At 38.1% G+C, this 18756-nt stretch overlaps 2 protein-coding genes across 2 annotated transcripts in view; one reads left to right on the forward strand and one right to left on the reverse strand.

Annotated features, from left to right (window-relative positions):
* Positions 1-130: 130 nt before the first annotated feature.
* On the forward strand, positions 131-16792 carry LOC117293362 (hyaluronan mediated motility receptor-like). Its single transcript, XM_033775655.1, has 16 exons — positions 131-233; positions 824-925; positions 1425-1561; positions 2202-2291; positions 2859-2970; positions 3713-3778; positions 4221-4294; positions 5524-5610; positions 5869-5969; positions 9939-10133; positions 10495-11301; positions 11694-12104; positions 12983-13414; positions 14200-14248; positions 15303-15479; positions 16437-16792. Exons 1-16 carry the CDS (start codon positions 188-190, stop codon positions 16602-16604), a joined length of 3054 nt encoding a protein of 1017 aa, XP_033631546.1. The 5' UTR covers positions 131-187; the 3' UTR covers positions 16605-16792.
* LOC117293363 (WD repeat-containing protein on Y chromosome-like) overlaps positions 2990-18756 on the reverse strand; it is a 61814-nt gene continuing 46047 nt past the window's right edge. Inside the window, exon 27 of the transcript XR_004519435.1 lies at positions 2990-2999. The gene's annotated coding sequence lies outside the window, so the exon portion shown is untranslated. The remainder of the gene's footprint in view (positions 3000-18756) is intronic.

Below are 18756 nucleotides of genomic sequence, written 5' to 3' on the forward strand. Positions count from 1 at the left end.
CACGGTGAACTTACACAGCGCCCTCTGTTGATAAATTTTCGGACGCAATGATTGGTCGGTTGCGTTTCGCCAGATGATCAAGGTCCAAATTTAAAACAACACAGAAAAAGAGAAATTTAAAGCACGTCGAGTGATCACTACAATTTGCGTGAAACGGTAGTTTACAGAAGCCGATTTCAGTGACGAAATGTCGTTCCCAAGGGCCAAAACAAAAAGATTCAATGAGATCGGGAGTAAGTACACATTTTTTTTTCTTCACATATAAATATTTTTGTGGGTAAATGGATGAAATTCAGAGATCTTTACTTCCAAACTTTTGTTTACAAGTTTTTATTATTGGTGGTGTTGTTACAACAAAACAAAAAACGTCCCGTGGTCGAGGGGTGGGGTTTGGTAGGAATGGAGAGGGGTGGGGGCAAAAAGTGTTTGGTACCTCGCCTGGATTGATTGTGGATGATCTCTAATGAGGAATTTACAAAAAAAAATCTTTTGATTTAATTTTAAGTTGCGATAATCAGAAAATTCAGAACCGTTTGACTTTGGCTTTTTTATTTTTTATTGTTAATGTTGATTCATTTGCAAAAAAAACAAAAGTCAATGTTTTTGATTGATTGATTGATGATGATTGATGATGATCATTCATCATGAGGGTTTGTTACTGACAATGAACTATCTCAAGTAAAGGGCAGTAGGGGCCTACATGTAGTTACTGAGCTTTCAAAAAACATAGTTTGCCGTTTGAATTACGCAATAATTGCATCCAAAGAATGTTTAAATAATGAATAATTGAATGTTTTGATCTATTTCCACTGTAAACATTTAGGTTGTGCTCCACCGGTTGGGTCGTACGATGTGAAAGGTGCAGAGAAAAAGTCTGCTGGAATTGCTGCATTCGACAAAACTGAACGCTTCAAAGAACCAAAAGGTACGACAAACACAGATCATCGTACAGAAGGTCAAATTCTGTACAAATCCTTAAACCATAATTTTCATAATCTATATCAGTCACAGAACAAACAATTACAACTTCATTTATATCCATGATGGCCCACTGTACGGTAAACTTAGCTGAATCCAGGGCCCAATTTCATAAAGCTGTTGAGCTGCTTATAATTTTTAATTATAGGAAATCCTATGCTTGACTTGACAGAAAATAAATGGGGCACGAGTCAAAACATTGTAGACTTTAATGACAATTTTGAATTTTTGCTAGTATTACCAGTTTCTGCTAAGCAAAAACTTTCTGTATCAGCAAGTTTTTTGTGCTTTATGAAATTGGGCCCATGTCACAAAATATTGATCTCTCCTCAGTGGTCATATTTATAAAAAATGATCAAAATTTATAACAATACACAAATATTTCCAACATGACTTTGGTTTGCTGTAATTCATCAAGCGTTCTAATTTGTTTTCTCTTTCTGAAGTGCCTCAACCAGCAGTACAAACGCCTCGTCCAAGATCCAGCTCCGTCTCGAGTCTTAAGAAATCCAACAGCTCCATCTCGCTGCCAGATTACGACAAAGTTACTCCCATCAAGATGAACAATTTATCTTCATTCGACGTAAACAATTTCTTCCCTGTTTTAACACCTATTTAGATTGTTTGTGTTTGTAGTCTTGGCTCAAGACGTCAGTGATCAATTGGATAGTGTTCTGCACAAGGTTTACAACCGAGCATGTAGTACACTATCCACTCTTGATCAACCGAGTGCAGTACAGTCCTTTACGGATCACTGCCGTCTTGGCCTAAGGCTATTGAGTTTTTAGAGAATATATTTTTCAAATAAGTAGTGTGACCCATCAAACTAACGGCCAAAGACAGGATTGTTTGACAATGCATAGGCTAGCATTACTGCTGATCAATGTGCATATTCCTGTCCCATAAACAACCTCAAACAAGTCGAATATATTTTCAAAATGCAAAATAGTGTCACGTTAAACATCCACAATTTTAGCATTTAAATTTTCTAGATTGCATAATCCAAACACCCAAACTTCAAAGTAAATAACTGTTGGCAAAAATTTGTTTTTAACTTCCCTGCAGATGATTTTGCCTATAAATCAGCATTAAGGGGGGGGGGGGGAGTTAGAGAGAAAGGTCTGCTTTAACCAGAGAAGTTTTGGAAATACAAAAGACAAAATTAAAGGGGGATTAATCGTAATTCATCAATTAATGGAAATCTTTTGTTTGTGTACTTGCAGGTTAGTTCAAGTGAAGAACATAATGCAAAGTATGAGAAGCTAATGGAGGAGTTGTTATCTATCACTGCAAAGCTCAACAGTAAACAGCAGGTATGTGTAAACAGTGTAGTTTTTACCCGTACCTTTGTCACTAGAATTTAAGAAGCTGTTGCTTAGAGGGAGGGGGGGGGTCTATAATGCTGGACTCACTAGGCCTATAACTTCATATATGAGAGGGCAAGGTCATTATTTTGCAACTGGCACTTCCATTGGAAATCTTAAACTCTATGGGAACGTTTTGAAGGGGCCTAAAGACCAGGGGGCAACAGAGGTCGTGGCCTCCGTGTTATTACAGGCATGGAATGTTGGTTTGAATCCTGGTCACATGATTTGTGTCTATGAGCAATACATTCATTTAACATAATTGCTTCTCATAATAATAATAATAATAATAATAATAATTGTGGCTTCTTATATAGCGCACATGTATGCACCCAGTAACGCTCCTGGCTCATCATCCAGGGGCCCGGTCTCTCTGTTTGAATTAAGTTTGTCACTACAATTGATCAGCAACATGTGTACCAAGTTGATTGTTGAAAACTCTCACATATTTTTGTCTAACAATTTCATAATAATTATTGTCTAGAATTAAATTTGTCTATCTATTTGTTCGTCCAGGAATTGGAAAGTTTAAGATCAGCCACGAATCTCAGAGAACAGAACCTACAGGCCGATCTGGAGGAATACAAATCACGAATGTCTGCGTTGGAACAGTCCAAGGAGGCGCTAGGTATGTGATTCCATCTTTAAATAGTTTCACTAGAAATTCCTGGACATGACAATTTTGATACATTCCTGACTGGCATGACAAAGATGCTTTGGCAGGCCAGGCAGGTTATTGTTATTATTAATTGAATAGGGCCAAATTTTATAAAGCCTGTAAGCATAAAAACTTGCTGAGCACAGAAAAAGTTTGCTTTTAAACAGAAACTGCTTACACGCCACAATTTCGTAAAGTTTACATTGTTGGAATTGGTGCCCTACTCAAGAAATTTGCTAACCATTGTTTTCTGCTTAACAGCTTTATGAAATTGGGCCCATGGGAAGGGCTCACAATTATAACACTGGCCCGGCATACATTGTCTTGTACACACTGCTTTTTAACTAGCGATTTAGCTACTATCCAACCTACTTGTTTTTCGTGATAATATTTCTTCCTTTTTAAATGTGAATAGTAAATAATCATAAAATATCATAAATTATTTTGGAGTGAGTGCATGCATTTTCATTTGACCAATAAAATGGTAGTGATCGCTGCCATAACTACATCAGGAAAAAAAGTTTTGACAATACATAAAGGGAAACTTGGGCGATCTACTAAAACTTCCTGGGGGCAAGTCAAATGCACAATTTACATTTACAAAAAGCTTTAAAATGCTGGGCCTGCTGAATGGAAGTGACAACAAAACTGAAAATTGATCAGGAAATAATCTCTTAATGTCTTCATTCTGTTTTTATGTTTTAACTATTAGAGGTGAGCAAAAAGGAAATACTAGTCCACCGAGAAGAGCTGGAAAGTGAGATCAGTAAATTACACGGTAGGTGAAGATGGAGGTCCAGTAAAAATGTAAATCTTGAGTTACTCATTACTGGTTCTTGACACTTTCAAACTCATCCATCAGGGAATACTTTTTTTTCTCAAAAACTTGATGTCTAAAGCCCGGTTCGTACTTCATGCGAATGCGATAGGACGTCACAAATTGGCAACTAATAATTTGCAGCAGTTCAACTCCGCTCAACTCACTTGCGAATATTGCTGCGAAGGAGGGTAATTGTGACGTCAAATTCACGTCAAATTCGCTTCGCATTCGCAGGAAGTGTGAATCGGGCTTAATGAAGCTGAAACTTCTAAACTATATCACATAGGCCTACATCTTCATTCACAGTGAGAAGGGATTCATGTCATGGCCAAAAACTTACAAAAAGGTACCAAAACCCTTTGAAACCAACTCATAGTTTGAATGTTTATTGAATTGGCAGGATTAATCGACCAGTTGAGACTGGATAATTCTGAGTTGAGTCAGCAGCTAGTCAACGAGCAGCAGAGACAGGAGGTAAGTGTATCTATTACTGGTAGCAGGCATGCAACTATTCCGCGGTTTTGGGGGGTTTTGGGTTGGTTTTTTATTTTAAAAATAAGCCTAGTACATGCTAACAACGCACCTAAGAGCATAATAAACCTCAACATTTTTCTAGGGTACCATTGTGGGTATCATGTCCCGTGGCGTTTCGGCTGCCTCGCTCCGCACTTGCGTTGTGCCATTGAAACTTTTCCTCTTTTTTCTTCAACGGGCAGTTGCATGCCTGTGGTATTTGCTTTGTGGCTCGTCTTTTTTCAGGCCTGCAACTTTCAGCTGATTATTTGAAAGGTCTTGAAATACACCAAGGCTATGGCCTCCATTTCCTTGGCCTTGTGACTCTTCAAAAGTGCCACATTATAGACTAAGACTTTCTAATGGAAATGACCTTTGCAAAATGAAAATGGATAGAGTCCTAATGAAAGTGGGGAACAATTTCAAATATCCAGCCTCATGTTAAAATGGTGTAAAAAGGTCATTTTATTTGACACCTTTTCAGAAATTTGAAAGACGGCGTCATCGGACATAAAAAAAACAAATGGGTCTTTGCATTCCGCTAAGGATGAACAATCAAAATCAGCTGTTGCGTTTTTTTAAAGCTTTTTTTTAAAGGTTTTCAGATACATTTTTCTTTAATATGACTTCATTTCAAAGGGGAATATTTCACTTAAAGCCATTGGACACTTTCGGAACAGAAACAAAATTAAAAGTTCACAGATTTACAAACAACTTACAGGGTTTACAGAAGGTAATGGTAAAAGACTTCTCTTGAAATATTATTCCATGAAATGCTTTACTTTTTGAGAAAACATAAAAACAATATCAATTCTCGATATATCGAGAATTACAGATTTATTTTAAACACATGTTATGACACGGCGAAACGTGCGGAAACAAGGGTGGGTTTTCCCGTTATTTTCTCCCGACTCCGATGACCAATTGAGCCCAAATTTTCACAGGTTATTTATTTGATATATAAGTTGTGATATACGAAGTGTGGGCCTTGGACAATACTGTTTACCGAAAGTGTCCAATGGCTTTAAAATGATTCTGGTATGAACTTCATAATCAGTTAGCTTTCAGACTAAAATTAAACAATGATGTTTTGTACTCTTACTAATCCTGTATAATACCTTTATACTGTGAAATATTTTTAAATAAACCAGAAGTAAACTTGATGCTCTTTTACTTTGTATCCACAAAAGTTTATGCACCAAGAATTTGAGAGGACATTGGAGAAGTCAAAGCAAAGATCACAGGATGCTGAGAATGATCTTCAGGACAAACTCAAAGTAAGAAGTGCTTAGGAAAATGGTCAATGATAGACAATTTTGATTGAGTATACTCTTCAGGAAGACGAGCTTTCTGTTAGAAACGTCGAGACCACACCGGCTCCTTTCAGAGCCATCACTCCTACACAAAGGATTTTACATATGGTTGTATACCTGCAAGTTTACTATTTATGACACCACTTAATTTCATTTAAATGAATTTATGTTGTGTAACCGGGTTCCGAAGAAATAACTTGAACTGATTGTGTTTTTCTGCAGCAATCTTTGTTGAGGCATGACGAGTTGCAGACGTCGCTGGAGACTGCAGAGGAGAAGCTCTCCACCCTGCAGGTGGCTTTTAATAATGAGACAAGACAAAGGTAAGACATCCCTTAAATCTAGTAAGGTTTGCGGAAATAATAACTTCATGTAATAATAATTGAGTTGGGTTGGGGCAATTCTGGGGAAAAAAAGGTTTTCAACTCAACGCAAAGATTCCACCATGCAAAGTTTCAAATCCTACCTATCCCTTAAATCACTGCTGCTACCGCCTGCACCATTCAGTGTTGTCCACATGGTGTTAAATGATAGATAAACTATGTCAACCATCAATGATAATAATTATAATAATAACTAGTTCTTATATAGTGCATTTAACAATAACGTATTAATGTGCTATACATTGACACGTTAAAGTGGTAAATGCATCTTCACAGTATGCGTTTAAGCGCACGTCCATCAAGAAATTTGACAGGTCTGATTTCCAAGTACTTGTTTGAAGTTGCCATATTATGAGCTTCTACTTTTAGAAACAGTGTGGAATGCTATAATAACTTATTATTTATTGGTTTAGCTTCATTGAGAGATATTTACATTCCATATTGCTGGATATCCTTGGGACGCTCCTTTCCTTATTTGTAAATTTAAAAATTGTTTTGAAGTTTCTATCTCAAAAATTACAAGTTTACTTTTTTTTTATGAGTTTGTTAGACAGAGTAGTATTGTTTTTCTATATTTCCATTTGTAAAAATGTATTAATTTGTATTGATATTTCTCGCCATTAAGTCTAAAAGGTTAGTAAGGTTACCAGGAAAAAAATTATACTTAAATAAAATCAAGCACTGCACAGTACACCAGCATTCCAGTCTTTTCAAAAGAGTTACAATTTTCAGATCGAGATAAACAATTGCCGAGTTCCGATCCGTACAGTCCTTTAAACTAAGGTGAGTGTTGAGCCATGATCCCGAATCTTCTATTGTTTGTACTAACACCTATTGTTGTCAATACTAACATGTCTATCGTATCGTAGTCTAGGTAAAGTGTTTGACAGTAGTTTGTAGCTTTAATAGCGTGAACCCGTAGATTCCCCAATTGTGTTGTGCTTCTTTGTTTGGTTTTTGTATACGTTTGTTGTTTTTCCTTTACTGTTTTTAAAATATCTTTTATTATGATCAAGCAAAGCAGGGTAAAATGTTTTCATAATTTTTACGGATGACAAATTACTAATTTACCAGTTCACTTCTGATTTAAAATCCTTTTCCTGTGTGGGATTATTTTCAATCAAACAGGTAAAAAACAAACAAGTTTCTTGTATGTCAATAACGGAAGTCTTGTTCACAGCCTCTGGTCGTACTCTTTGTAACCGTAAAAAAGCTGAAAACTTTGGACATCTCTAACCATGCAGCAGTATTCATCTTAACATTACCTAACCAAATATAAAGTCAGTTGAATCACCCAATTATCCTTTTTACTTTTCACAAACGATAATTATAGATAGCATGGAAAAATTGTAACTTAGTGAAGTGTGTGTGTGTGCGTGTGTGTGTGGGTGTCTAGTTCTTTAATCAAATCAAATACTGACAACATCTTTTCATTGCAGATCTCCGTCCAAATCTTCAAGAAGTTTAGGATTCTTTGATGAAGTCCGATCACCTCGTTCGCAACCTGCTTCTTTTGCTCGCCTTGGATCGTTTGGGAAAGCTGGAAGGAAAGCCCTCAAGTCAAACAGATCGAAGTCTGAGAAGTAGCTCTACCATAAAGACAAACTTTATTTACATGCCTCCTTTGCTGATAATGAGCTGCTTATCGCGTGTCACGGTCAAGTAAATTGCAGCATGACACTCAAGTTGTGATAGCTGTGTCCACAGAGTGTGGGGTCATGACATTGTGTTATTTGGCCAAGGAATTGAGAATGTTTCAGGAATGCTTAAAGACACTGGACAGCTTTGGTAATTGTCAAAGACCAGACATATCACTTGGTGTATCTCAACATATGCATGAAATAACAAACCTGTGAAAATTTGAGCTCAATTGGTCGTCGAAGTTGCGAGATAATAGTGAAAGAAAAAACACGCTTGTTAGACGAAGTTGTGTGCTTTCAGATGCTTGATTTTGAGACCTCAAATTCTAAATCAGAGGTCTCAAAAACAAATTCGTAGAAAGTTGCTTCTTTCTCGAAAACTACATCACTCAAGAGGGAGCTGTTTCTCACAATGTTTTATACTATCAACCTCTCCCCATTACTCATTACCAAGTAAGGTTTTATGCTAATAATTATTTTGAGTAATTACCAATAGTGTCCACTGCCTTTAAGTCCAACAGTAGTAATAGTGTAAGGCACTTTGATACATTTTTAAAAGTGCCTTATAAATACCTACTATTTTTTTAATAATATTTACTCTGTAACATTGTACATGAACATAAAGTTAACACTGTTAATATGCGCAGTGCAAGCTACTTAGTGAGGCAATTCCTTTACTGCATCAATAATGTTTGGATTTCTTTAGTTTTGGAGGCAAACCTAAGACATACACCCAGTATTGATTATTTTGAGAACTAAGCAGCATTATAGCTGGCTGAAAAATAACTTTCTAGTTATTATTGTTACTATTATTATTACTCTCTGGTAATGACACCCAGCAATGTCTCAAAAGCTATACTAATTCACTGTAACTCAGAAGCATCAGAGAACTTATAGAAAAGGTTTTGTTGACCCAGAAACACTGAGGTTAACCCTACTCTTCTGTGATTTGTTCTTTAACATGCACTACACCATCCAAAAAGCTTTTATGATACGGTATCCTGCTCAAGGACACAAGTGTCGTGAACCTCCAAGAGATACAATCTTTCTAACTTTTATTTCACTAACATTTATCTATATTTATGAAATATTGCATTATGGCTGTTCTAGCTTGCAGGCGTTTTTTGTTACTGAGGTCTTATTAATTTGTCAATCACAGTTTGTCATCTTGTTACTTGCTCGTTTCTGAGGATCAAATCGGATTTTGGCAATATTTACCGGTAATGTAATTTATTATTTTTGTAAACAGCTAGGCATGCAACTTTTCAGCTGATCAGCTAATTTTGTCCATTTTGGTGTCTAAACTAACCAATTTGAAACTGAAAACACAGGAAAGGGGTTGCTGGGTCTGCAAATGTTCTCTACTATTAGCAAACTTGTGTGCCAATATACTGTGATTCTGCTTATCACATTTATTTTTTAAAATTGTTATTAAGAGCCTTGCTATGATTGTGACTTTGATTTTAACTTTAGTTTTATTCAAATTAATGTTTAAAGCTGTGTCATCATTGGACCCTTGAACTACATAATTATTCATTCTTGAAATGATCAGTTATTAGTGAAGTGAGATTTTGACAAAATGTGCATACGTGTATAAATTTATTTAGTATATTATTTTTGAGAAATGGTAAATTATTTTGTGTGTTTTTGTGGAAGCCACACACTTTGCCATTCAGCTGAAAGAAGACAGATTAACGTGTATATGTTGTACATTGTGAACTAATTATGTCAGAAATCAGGGACTACAAATGTTGTTTAAATTATTATTATTATTAATTAATAGTGTATTTGTTTTTAAACGATATTTAACTCAGCATTTTAAAGTTTTAAATTGATGGCTGTGCTGTATGATTATACGGACAAGAAAGTTGTCCAAATGTAAAGATTTTGAGCATTTCCGATTCTTTAAAATAAGTAAATGAGCGCAATAAACAAAGTAATACAAAAATGAAGTAAGGTGACTTTTTCTGTTCTCTGCTATACGTTCGTTTGATCTTGAAGATATTGACAATTAGGGAAACCTCCAACATTGAGCACCAACACCTAAATCCAGAGTAAATTTACAGGTTCAAATCCTGTTCTTGTAATTTTGTTGTCTTAGTCCACTCTATAGTCAGTGTCTCGTCATCTTGCAGATCTGTAGTCTAGACTTTTATGTTGAAATTGATGCAGCATTTTAACTGACCTTCTGTCCTGAGCCATAACAACAGAGTTTTTCCTATGCACAAACAGCCTTCAACTTTTTACTTTATTTGTTTTTAAACAACAGAGCTGATCTAGAGCCACAGCTTTCCCAGGCCTGGAACACCATCGCTAAGCTGCAGAACAGAAAGGAAGAACTTCAGCAAGAGGTCAATCATGTCAGGTCAGAGGTTAAAGTTCAGCAAGAGGTTGCTGAGGAGGAGAGACGGAAGAGGATCGAGTCCCAAGAGATGGCTGAGGAACTACAAGAGGAATTAAAAAGGTTGGTGACAACAAATTTTTTTCTTGCAAATTTCTTTAAAACAAGATCCATATTAGTGGGCAACCAAATTGTGTGAATAAACTTCCTGCAGCCGATTTCACGAAACGCTAGGATTAATCCTATCTCGAGTTAGAACGAGTAACCCGTCCTAACTTAGGATGGGTTGAATGCATCCCACGTCTTTGAATACGGAACTTAACTCGTCCTAAGTCCTAATATTAATCCTGAGTTAGGAAGAGTTTGGTGAAATTGACGGCTGCCTTCTGAAGTATGGACTCTGTAGATTGATCTACTGTTCATTTCGCGCAGGCGGAAAGATGCATGGTTTTACTTTGAATTTTTTTTTCTCATCTTGACTCAGGGAATTCGGTGAGAGTGTAGCCGAGGTTAATCAACTGCAGAGAGATCTGGCAGTCTCAAGGCAGCAAGGAGAAGACGCCCAGCAGCAGCTTGAAGATCAAGAAGAGGAACACTGGAAAGAATTGGCTGCCACCGAAGAGTCCATGCAAGCCATCCAGCAGGAACTGAGTCGCCATGAAGTCGAGATGGACCAGCTGCGGAAAGATCTGTCCATCTCCAGGGAACAAACTGTCGAGACCCAGCAACTGCTGCAGGAACAACACAAGGAACATTTGGAAGAAATCGCCACCTCCGAAGAGTGTATTCAAGCTTTTAAGAAGGAGGTCAGCGAGTATAAAGCAGAGCTGAGTCAACTCCATGACGATGTAGCTCTCTCCAAGCAAGAGACGGCAGACGCCCAAGAAGAGACTCAGCAACAAGAGGAGAAGCATCAGGAGGAACTTTCTCGCATCCAAGAATCCATGAACACTATAAAAGAGAAGTGCATCCAAGAAACAGATCGGAGCAAAGCAGAAACATCTCAACTGCAGAAAGATCTGTCCATCGCCAGACAGGAAACGAACGAAGCCCAACAACAACTGGAACGACAAGTCGAGGAGCACAAGAAGAAAATGGCCGTCTCAGAGGAGTCTATGCAAGCTGTTAAGCAGGAATTCAGCCGTCGTCTGGTAGACACACAGACCAGGCTTTCCTTGAAGGGATCTGAGGTGCAGAGGCTGAGCAAGGAAGTGGAAGACAAGGGCAAGCAGCTTGAGGAGGAGGCTAGCAAGAGGAAAGCAGGAGAGTTGGAAGTTGAGCAAATACAAAGGTATGAGAATCAGTTTTTTTGTATACTGGCATTTTGTTATTTTGCTGCTCGTTTTAATTGAGTAGGGATCAACTTCGCAAAGAGCTGAGATTAATCCTAATGATGTCAAAATACGAATCACCATGGCAATATTGACAACTCGTCTTAAGATAAATTTTAATGCTTTCTTAAACCAAGGTCAAGAGTAAGACACTCGACCATAATAGGTCACGCATGCTTGAATGGGTAGTTGTACAAACTGAAACCCATGCCTCTCTTCTTCAAAGAATAACAGGTGTAATGTCTATTCACTACATCACATAGCAAGCATTCCCTTTTGTGATCATTCTCTTGAGAGTTGTAAGGTTTCAAAAAAAGAAGTAAAATCACAGTTTTATATTTTTTTCTAACAGTGCCCACAAGCAATCACAAACAACCCTAAAATCATCAATCAACCGCCTCGAGGAGAAGAACACCGAGTTGTGTGAAAAAGTCTCAGAGATGCAGGAAGCCATCAAGAACATGGAGGAGGTAGAAGAGAGACTTCAAACAGCGAAGAGCAGCCTTGAAGAGGAGACTAGCAAGCTCAAAAACAAACTGGATGACATGCAAGATGAGGTCAAGATGTATGAGAAATTCTCTGAACAGACTAACTTACGGCTTGGAGAGAAGACTAACCTTGTGGATGATCTGAAGAAGCAGTTGGTGAAGATGACAGAAGCTGTGAGTGCTAAGGAAGAGGAGGAGAGGGAGCTTAAAACACAGCTGGAGCAGAAGACTAATGAGCTTAGTGCTAAGATTCAAGAAGCACAAGATAGTATGAGGTGAGTATGTAGAGAATATTAATTTCTCCTGAATACGATCAGAGCATACTGATCGAAACGTTGAGTCGTTAATTAATGGCAGAAGCAACACTACTCAAACGAGATAATCGCACATGGTGTTATCGCAAACCTCTCCTATCACTTCAACCATGCAAAGTTTCAAATCTTTCTGAGAATATTCCAGTTAAGCAATGAGTCAACAGGGGGTCATCATGTGACAGTTTGATGATACCGTTAGCATCAGTGCAAAAACATAATATCTCGATTTTGCAATATTATTTTTTAATTTGTTTTACATATTCAACAGCACAATTAGCGTCAATAAGAGGATGAATAGATAACAAGAAGAAATGTTTGGTTTTTAGATGTGACAGGAAAAACCCCACTGGGGGAAAACCCTTGCAATCAGGTAGGGACTGCTTACTCAATCCATATGCAAGGCTCTGGTCTGAGGTTGGATTCGAACCAGGGTTCACAGAGGTGAAAGGAAGAAAGAGAAACCATTGAGCCAACCTGATCCCCCTGATTTAAACCAATTACATATGTACATGGAAATGTTTTGTGCTAAAAAACGTTGTATACTCAGTGTGTACTTGGTTTTGAGTGTACATCTGGGTTTTTTAAAGCGAGATATGGCGTTTTGACATTTCAAACATGCGTTGCCGGTACAAAAGTATTATTTTAGGAAATACAAAGTTTGGCACCGACACACCAATGTTTTCCTGAACTTGAGATGTAAACGTGGTTTATTTTTTTGTAACTAAAAGAACCTGTTGAAACAGTACCTCAGCTTCGCATTTTTTTGTACTTGACAATATGACAAGAATTTATATGATATTAGTATGTCTTTTTGTGTCACTATATTTTCTCTCTTCAAGTGCTCATGAGCAATCTGAGAAGGCATTGAATTCTGAAAACGCCCGCCTCTTGGAGGAGACGGCAATCCAAGAAGAGAAGAACTTTCTCAAGATAACTGAGATGATGGAAACCATCGACAGATTACAGGAGTCGGAGGAGAATCTGTTGACTGAGAAATGCAGCCTTGAGGAGGAGACTACTCAACTCCAGAGCAAACAGGACGAGATGGAGGAGGAAGTCGAGATGTACAAGAAATACGTCTCCGAGATCAAGTTCCAGCTGGAGGAGAAGACTAAACAGGCAGAGGAACTGGTGAGCCTGAAGAAGCGGCTGCACAAGATGCAGGAGACTATCAATGCCAGTGGCGCGAAGGAGCAGGAGCTGACATCACTGCTTGAGGAGAAGACTAGTGAGCTGGAAGCCAGAATGACAGACTCTGAAGAATGTGAGAGGTAGGTGTTACAAGAACGCATTGAATGTTGGACCAGAGCCCGATTTCAAAAAGCAGGAAGATTTATATTAATAAGATGAGTTGTCCATGTTACCATAGTGATTTTTATTGTAACTTCACAATATAATATTGTGACATCTCACAATGTAAACAAATTTGCCCCAAAATAGCTAATGGCCTGATGTTTCAACCCTAGCTGTGTCTTTCTTGAAGGCTGATCATAACGTTAGCTGATCGACAACACAATACACACGGACTGGTATCTAGGTGTTACATAAGCAGTCGAGAGGAAATACATGAATAGAGAGTGAGAGAGAGAAAGAAGGGGCAAAAAGCACACAGAAAAAAACAAAGGGTAAACTATGATAAGGAGACAGGGTGGTGTTGCAATATCAAACATTTTGTAATGAGTTATAGAGCATCTTGAAATACCTTAACATATTATGTTGGTATAAACCCAGGCATACTCTTCCCAACAGTACATCCATTGCACATTATCAGATCCCTGAACAAAATGTTACTTAGGCCGTGTCCGAATTGGCGACTTCGGCTACAGCTACGGCTAGGGCGCGCGCGTCTGCTATTCTTCAACACTGACAGACGCGCTGATCTAGACGTAGCTGTAGCCAAAGTCGCCAATTCGGACACGGCCTAAGTATAAACTCTTTGAATCAATCTGTTTTTCCATGGAACAGGTGTTTGTGTTGACAATTTCCATAGATCCTGAACACAATGGTTTTTTTTTACCTTTAACTATTGATCGATCATCAAAAATTGATTTTTCAGTTGGCGTTTGAAGTTTGAGGAGCTACAGGCCAAGGTGGAACCTTTTAAGGTAAGTTCCAGAGGAACATTTCCTAGGCTATTTATGATCTTCAGTCAATGTAGCAGATGTTCATTAGTTAACGGAGGTACACAACATTGGTATAAAGATGATCATGGTTGATGAACTTGTCTTGAAATATTTTCGCTTGAAATGCTGAAGCTTTTGAGAAATGAGTATTAGAAAAAGTTAGAAGATCTCTTGTGACTGAAACATCTAACGGGGTTCACTATTTTCGTGTGATTTCGATGACCTTTTGAGTCGCCACTTGAACAGGTTTATTTTGTGTTTACGTTGGGTCACATACAGTGTGGATACTGGTCTTTGACAAGTATCAATGTTGTCGTTCTTTAAATAAGATTTGAAAGATGTCTTTGAAACAACTGTTGTGGTGCCCTGTGCAAGTTTCTTGTACAGATTTACATTTTCCTCTCAGAGGTGCCCCTTTACCATAAGGAAATTGCCATGCATCTTCAAGAAAAAAGTTCAATGCCTGTGCCACTGTTGGGGCTAAGTGAGGTATAGGTTATTAATTTTGGTTTTTACCCATACACCGATGTGTGTTAGCACTGTATACTCAGTACTTTCCCGAGTCCTGTGAAAAAAAATATCACAGGCATGTTACTCGGGTGGGATTCGAACCCACGACCCTTGCAATTCTAGAGCAGTGTCTTACCAACTAGACTACCGAGGTTGCCCGGTAGCTAGAGGCAGTTCAAATCCTATGTTTTGGCAGCGGGTACCGCAACGATATAATAGATGTTAAATTTTGCATCGGGGATAAAGAATATTAATTTTCGTTTTTACCCCATACACCGATGTGTGTTAGCACTGTATACTCAGTACTTTCCCGAGTCCTGTGAAAAAAAATAAATAAATAATAGGTATAGGTTCAAAAGTTGGTGTCTTTAGAAACACACTGATCGGTAGGAGGGTTAGTTTCAATCAGTAACCTAATTCAAATCCCTGTACACTGGTGTCCTAATCCCTCTACGCTGGTTACCTAATCCCTCTATGCTGGTTACCTAATCCTAATCCCTGTACCCAACCCCTTCCCTCCCTCCAGGATCAGCTTGATCAATTTGAGATGGAGCGGAATTTATTGCTGAGCCGCAACGATGCTGCCCGGAGCGAGGTGACAAAGCTGAGCCAAGACTACGCGAAGCTGCTCGGTCACCAGAATCACAAACAGAAGATCCAACACATCATCAAGATCAAAGATGAAAACTTGAAACTCAAACAGGTAGGTTGAAGAGCTGATGATTGTTGTTTAAAATTGTTACCTATGGGGTTATATTAAAAATCATGCAAAGAGACTCCTGGGCTCGATTTCACCAAAACTAAGATTCATTTAAATGAACATGTTGCCTTGGATCGGACGAGTTGGTCTATGAAATGCGTTTGAAACCGTTTGTTATGAAATGCATATGGTTAGAAAGATGTTTTAAAAGTAGAATTTAATGATCCACACAAGTATCACTCAAAATTGCACGGTTTTCATTTTACGTCCCGAACTAACACAGTCGCCCATTTATGGGAGTCAAATTTTTGACTCCCATAAATGGCCGATTGTGTTTGTCGACGAGGTAAAACGAAAACCACGCAATTTCGAGGCATATTTGTGTAGATCATTGTATTCTACTTTTACAACATCTTTCTAAACATACAGATTTTATAACAAACAGTTACAAAACGCTTTTCAAAGACCAACTCGACCGATCCAAGGCAACGTGTTCCTTTAAAGATGCGTTTATCATTCAAACCAACAGTGGCTGACACTAGGAGGGTTGACTGTGTACTGTGTAGATGCACATGATTGCAGGCGGCATTTAGCTCTTCTATCATTAAAAAAGTACAGTGGATGATAAGAACATTATCTACGAGCAGGCTTGAATATTCAATTCTGATTGGTCGATCCATAGCATCAAGGAGTGTGATATAAACTTATATCACACCCTGCGTATGTGTGTTCTAACACCACGTATTGTGCTTCTATGGGATATACGCAAAATGCACAGCTTATAGTGTAAGAATTTATTGTTAATTCAAATGTGTCGCATTTGCATTAAATGCTGATAGTCACATGTGTAAAGTTCACATGCTTGAATTAAGTTTTTACTTTCTCCTTTAAAAGTTAACACAATTTGGTTTGAAATATGAAAAGAAGTACATTCTTTATCTTTTTTTTTTTCAAAAACAGGAAGTGAACAAACTGCGAGAGGAGACAATGAAGCAGAAGAATGCCCTGAGGAAGCTGCAAGATTCCTCGTCAAACCGAAATCGTTTTGATCCCTCCAAGGCGTTTGCTGCTCAGAGATCCAAAGAGAATGCAGCACCTCTAAGCAATCTCAACTCCACCTTCCGCTAAACCCTTTCAGAGATCACAAATCTGACCCAATCCAACCTCACCAACAGGGTTCTCCCTTAAAAGTGTTGGCCTCTGGCCAATGCCAGTTAAAACACCTAGGGACAATTCAGAGTTCTCTCCAACTAGGCCCAATTTCAAGGCTCTGCTTACCGCCGAATTCTGCGCTTACGATCACGATTCCCTGCTTACGTGCAAGCGCCGAATTTCTGCGCTAGCCATGTAAGCGTAGAATGCCTAGTAACGTGGAGCGGGCAGAAACCCAAATTCGCCGCTAACCTTGCCACAAGCACAGAAATCCCTGCTTACGGTAAGCAGAGCCATGAAATTGGGCCCTGCTGGCTAGTTTATTGCTGAAGCCCCATCCCTACATACTTCAAACTACAAGCCCCAAACTCATGAGGCATGTTGAAAGAAAATCTGAAAATATGGACTAGTGGTAGAGCTGGACGGACTACTGAAATGACAAGCTGACAGGTCCTAATGGCTTGTCATTGAAAAAGTTAAGGGCAAACCCTGCACCAAAGCCGCATAAAAGAAAATAACTTTCGAAGCAATAAACAACTATGCTCAGAGGAAGTAGTTTACCAGCCAAATACGCCTGGTGCACCACACATCATTTCTTGGCGTAGTAAAGATGTTTTTAACAGTTTTATGCAGTAGACCCCCCCCCTTGCATTTGATGTCAAAAGCCCAAACCACACCCTCGCTAAGGTCAACGGAAGACCTGGCACTGGCTGAGAGATGCGCGTACACGCGCACATGTTTCCATTTTTAGGCCTCATCATTGATGGCGACCAATGCAAGGGGTCTTTTAGGCTCAGATTTGATGGATGAAAAAACAGAAAACGATTGTATTATGACCTTAAATGCACTATCTATCATTTCTATGATAACAAAAATATCTCAAATGCCTTCAGTAATGTATATATTAATTCATTTAAAATGTATTTCACCTATGAACTTGGTTTGCGTTGATAAAGCCTAACGCTGTGTTCAATATTGACTTCAGCTACGGCTATTGGCTGAGCCTCAAATTTGAAATATCGACCTTTTCCAGCCATCACTGCCAGAGCTGTTAAATATATTTCAGTAATTGTGTACATAACGTATGTTATGTTAAACTCATCTTGAATACGGTCGATGAATTTTGAATAAAATTTGTTAGTTTTAGTTTAATAAAGCAATCTAGAACTTTTTGTTTTACAAAACTAAAAGGTCTCAACATTATTTCATCGGGAATTTCATAATAAAATATATTGGACTACACAGATTACAGAATTTTGTTTTGACAGAAATCATTATAAAACCAGATTTTGTACGTCAAGACAATTTGCTAGAATGGCAAGTTTTGAATTACATGTACAGTGATATAAATTACATGTATGATATTCTTCCTACTTTAATAGTCTGATTCTGGTTTTGTTTTTGCGTTTTGAAAAATCAGAAAAACTGTGATTAAATACCCTGAAATGTCTATTGAAGCTTACACTACGCTTACATGTATGTCAGTCCTTTTACCCAACAAAATGTTTCTACTTCTTTCCAAGGACCTGAAACTGGTGAATTATCAGGCTTGCTTATAAATAGTTCCCACTTCAAGTAACACAGTGTTAAGTCAGCAATCTTTTAGGGCACTGATAGTTATGTTTGTGAACACACAAATGTATATAAATACCTTGTGCCACACAAATAAGTTCTGTCAAATTCCTTGCATGATTGACCGGTCAACTACTAGAAAAAGTAAGAACGCTTGACACGGCCCAAAGCCAAAACCCAAGTTGCTTGTAAAGATGGCGTTTATCAAGAACTATCTGTAGGTAGGTCCATGGATGCCTTATCAAAGGTATAAAGCTGACAAAATGTTACACTAGATTTTGCCCTAAACAATATTTTTGTAAATATTTGTATATATCAGTTGAATTGTACATAAAGCTTGACACATTTCCAGCTTAACTAGTTTAGAGTAAATGATCTGTTAGCCCTGTCCCCATGATGTATTATAACCAATCATAGCTGTGATTGCATAACTGAGAGTCCAACCGAATAAATTTAAAATAAAAAAGAAGGACAAAAAAACTTGTGCCACATTGTCTGTGTGTATCTATAATAGGTGTTATTCTTTAGGCAGGTATAAAGAATATAGTATGTTTTG

This window comes from Asterias rubens, chromosome 8 (assembly GCF_902459465.1).
Source record: "Asterias rubens chromosome 8, eAstRub1.3, whole genome shotgun sequence".
Lineage (NCBI taxonomy): Eukaryota > Metazoa > Echinodermata > Asteroidea > Forcipulatida > Asteriidae > Asterias > Asterias rubens.

Bases quoted from the DNA above. Each gene is read 5' to 3' on its own strand.
- LOC117293362 (XM_033775655.1), top strand. From the start codon at position 188: ATGTCGTTCCCAAGGGCCAAAACAAAAAGATTCAATGAGATCGGGA. The intron at 5,970-9,938 runs GTAAGACATCCC...TTTAAACAACAG, and splicing joins AATAATGAGACAAGACAAAG to AGCTGATCTAGAGCCACAGC. The intron at 10,134-10,494 runs GTTGGTGACAAC...ATCTTGACTCAG, and splicing joins CTACAAGAGGAATTAAAAAG to GGAATTCGGTGAGAGTGTAG.